This window comes from Triticum dicoccoides, chromosome 7A (genome assembly GCF_002162155.2).
Source record: "Triticum dicoccoides isolate Atlit2015 ecotype Zavitan chromosome 7A, WEW_v2.0, whole genome shotgun sequence".
Classification (NCBI taxonomy): Eukaryota; Viridiplantae; Streptophyta; class Magnoliopsida; order Poales; family Poaceae; genus Triticum; species Triticum dicoccoides.
In genome coordinates this window covers 593,810,927-593,815,106 of record NC_041392.1, presented here as the reverse complement: position 1 = coordinate 593,815,106, position 4,180 = coordinate 593,810,927, and the positions used below count along the sequence as shown (strand labels likewise).

Below are 4,180 nucleotides of genomic sequence, written 5' to 3'. Positions count from 1 at the left end.
TTCATTTGATTTTGGAGATTTTATGAGGGGCAATTTTGTTCCAGTAGTATCAATATAGGATGAGAGTTTCACTTGGTTATATTCATTTGCATTGAACAAGCTCAACCAGGATGTTGGCATTAGATCATTGAACCATCTACCAAAGGCATGGTAAAAATATGCCCAATGCTTATTGTTGTTCTCATTAGGAACTACAACCATAGATAGATGAACCATGTACTGGAATAGATCAGCTAATAGGTTGAATTTTTTTCTATATTATCTGAAGTGACAATACATAACAGAGAGAAAATGCTGGGACATACAACAGAGCAGGAGCAGATTTACATGTTTGTATTTCTGCTTTTTTCTATCACGGATATAATCCAATGAGACATAATTTATTAGGAGTTATTGCCCTTTTCATTTGTGCTTCATCGACAAATTACTTTGCTTGGTCAAAGTTTAGAGTGCATGACAACTTAACTTGCTGCACGGGAGGAAGGTTGGCTAGAAGTAGGCGAGGTAGAAAAGTAGGCTCCATCTCTGTTACATCTGGTCAGGCTACTAAATTTGGTCCACTTACTCATTTCAGTTTCACTTGATGTATGTGAAATAAATATTTTATAAAGCTCAGTTATTATCTGAAAGCCGAGTAGAGAATTAGAAGCGGTGTAGTCGGAATTTAGAAGCCACATCTGATTACCAATTAGAACTTTAATACTTTTTCATTATCTTTCCAATTGCACTATCAATTGGTTTTAAATTTCAGATAAAGAGTGATCTTGATTATTCACATATGCTTCTATTTTTTTTCGTCATGATAACCCTGCCATTGCTATCGTTTTGATTCTTGAAAAAAAAATCCATGTCTTCAAAGGTATTTATACCCTTTGTGCAGGTTTACTGTTAGTGTGCGGATCATGGTAGAATATTCATTTAGTTCCTTGAATATTTTAGATGATGACCAGATCAATTGCATTCGTTTTAATTGAGTTTGCACACATTTAAAAGCTAATGTTAATAGCAGCTGCAGTTGCATTTTCTAACTATTACCCTTTGCATTAATAACAAGGCATCAGTGGTGGAAGAGCTATTGCTCAAGGACTTGGCAATAAACAACGACGGATTTTTTTTTTGAAAATGAGGATTATCCCCGGCCTTTGCATCAGCATGATGCACATAACCATTTTCATTAATTATTCACCAGAGTCCGAAAAAATGAATACAAAGATCAACTTGAAGCCCCCTTCTAGGTTAACAAAGTCGCTACACCTACAAGTAAACAGATGTGCCCTATCCGCATAATAGACACAATCTAATCCGGTAGCCTGAAGACCATCCGGTCTAGGCGTCCCATAACATGCACCGCATGCCCACGCTCTAGGATCTGCCGCCGCCATCTTCCGTCATCCCATCTTCAGGAGGAATAACTGCATAGATCTTGCTAGTCCCATCTGTCATCAACGCCACCATGACACTAGACAGCGCCACCAGCCTGCGCGCGTCGATCAAACCGCGTCCAACTCTGAGACTCCACTGCTCCACGCCATCGAAACCCACCGTCATCAATGTAGTCGATGAAACATCGCTCCACCTGTTAGCCTCTCCAGTGAACCAGTGCTCCAAGAGGATGCCCCCAGGAGGGAGAACGACACCAAAGTCTCTGTCATCATCCGTTCCGGGAGACCTAGATCTAGGGTTCCCCTCGGAACAGCTGCCACCTGGAGGAAGAGGGGCACGTCATATGCAACTGCCGATGCACCAAGCGATGCCCACCGCCACATAGCTTTGACGACGACGCCTTCAAGAAGGACACGACGCCAAGAGCGTCGTCGCCACCCTAGGTTTTCGCCGGGGAGACCGTGAGGTGGGAAAAGGTAGGAAGTACCCAAACGACGTCTCCAAGATGAAAAATGGCACCCGCGGGTGTCGTCACCGTCACGCCCGGCAGGACGACCTGGGAATTATCCCAATCCGGATCCCGACCTCCCGCTCCGTCCGAATCCGGTAACCGGCTAGCAGCACTGCATGTCCGGTAAAACGGAGTGCACACACCATGGGTTGGAGGAAGAAGCAGCTCGGCGTCGTTGGTCGCCGGGGCATCAAACCGTGACACGAACCCGCCGGTGAATCGCCGGCCACCCGGACCGATCCGCGGCAGCCCACCCACCCAACCGCGCCACCGGACGGGGAAGACTCGCCAAAGGGACCGCCATCCCCGATCCATGAATCGCAGCCGCCATACCATCACCGAGCAGCACGAGAAGGGCCCCACCGCCGCCTTCCTCAAAGCCATCCAAACTTTGCCAAAGGGTGCCTCAGGCGACGGCGAGGAAAGGAAGGTGCGGTGGAAGAGGAGAGGCGTCGGGGTGAGGTGGCGGTGAAGGATGGATCCGTCTGCGTCGCTAGATCGCAACCACGAGTCTTCCTTTTGGCTGGAGCAAGTCGCATCGCCCTAAAAACAACAACGACGGAATAACTATTGCTGAAGGACTTGACAATAAACAACAATGTAGAAGGGCCTGTTCGCAACCAGCTCGGCCTCAAACCCACTGCTATCCCTTCTTCCATTTTAAAATAAAAAACTATCCCTTCTTCCATTTTAAAATAAAAAACAAGACATACGTACGCACGGTCTGAACCACAGGCACGGCAGCAGCTGCTACTCACTTCGTTCCATAATATAAAACCATTTTTGACACTCGAGGAACGGAGAGCAGTAAATAGTAAATAGTAAAAGGCAGCTCGTCGCTTTGCCACATTTGGAGAACGCAATCAAACAGAGGTGCAAAACCACAGGGCCTTGTTCATCAAACCATGCTGCTCATACAACCTTAAGATTATGCAGCCATTATAGTCAAAAGGCATACGCGAATACACCAGCAAGGACCAGAAACTGCAGTATCGCTCGCCCGTCTCTACAGAGATGAATGGCAGCAGGGAAACCTGATATCCACCCATCCATGCCTTTCAGCTCGGCTCCACATCACCAACAGTATTTCCTATCACCATCTCCATATGTACATCATCTCAAAATGCTGCCGTTGAAACAAGTCCCTGCACCGTCGTAGGCGCCCACAGATCATGTCTTGATTGCTTGCTCCCCATTGCATTCTGCCGTTCGTCGCCCCCAGCTTATGTGTAGCTCGCTCTCCTGGCCTGCAATATACTGATGTAGCTCACAGCTCTGTTTTTAGCTTGCTTGTTGGCGGTTGCTGCGGTCCTGTAGAAAGACATGGAAAATAATCAAGTCAGTGCTAGTTGCTAGGGTTCAATTTTCCGATCTCAGATACTAGCATATTAGCCACAGGATAATATCAGGTGATACCACTACTAACATGCTCCCATTTTGAAAAACTCCAATTTACATGTTTCAAGAAAAAAAATGTGAATGTTCACAAGGTATGTGTTTACATCCCCTAACATTTAAACCAAAATTCAAAATACTCGAAGACAAACAAAAATTAAAAATCCAGCATTAATAGTGTCAAAAAGACAAAAGCAAAAAATTGACACTATTCATGCTGAATTTGTCATTATTTTTCCTTTTTGTGTATTTTGAATTTAATAGGGGGTGTAGGCACATGTCTTGTGAACATTCACAAAAGAATCAGATTTTTTTGAGACATTTCAATTTGAGTTTGCCAAAATGGGAGCATATGTAAGTTGTGGTATCGCTGTATATTCTCCCGGAACAGTAACTAGGACACCAGGAGTAACCAGCTTGGCAACCAGTTATGAACTGGTTCACACAACTAACTGTTTTCTCCGATTTTTGCCATCGCAGTTTTGCACGACTGGTAGACGGAAATTTCCAGCCACACGTGCTAAAGAGTTTGAGAATATTGTCACATAAGCAAAATATAGTATGATTGGCAGGCATGGAAGAGAGGGGAGCCAGGAAGAGTGGTATGTGTTATTTTTTAGCTGTCTTCTAGTATAACAATTTAAGATTGAAGGCAAAGCGAAAGAATCAAATTACAAACAATCCAAAGCAATTAGGGCAATTTTCAACGTGAGGTGACGAAACGATAGCTCTCTCCAGTGCAGCAAGGGCGGGTCACGTGATAAAGATGATGGCTGGAGTCTGGACAAAGCTCGCTGTATGCCACTCAGCCTTGAGCAGGCACCAGTACACGAAGAAGCTGCAATAATTTCTGGCGAAGAACAGATTCTGCCAGCCGTAATGCAGTACATA

The 4,180-nt window shown here is 45.0% G+C and overlaps 1 protein-coding gene across 1 annotated transcript in view; it reads right to left on the bottom strand.

Annotated features, from left to right (window-relative positions):
- Positions 1-2,666: 2,666 nt before the first annotated feature.
- The window catches only part of LOC119330287 (transcription factor bHLH48-like), a 7,777-nt gene continuing 6,263 nt past the window's right edge, over positions 2,667-4,180 (bottom strand). The window contains exon 7 of the mRNA XM_037603394.1: positions 2,667-3,205. Coding sequence (XP_037459291.1) covers positions 3,162-3,205 — 44 coding nt within the window. The 3' untranslated portion in view covers positions 2,667-3,161. The remainder of the gene's footprint in view (positions 3,206-4,180) is intronic.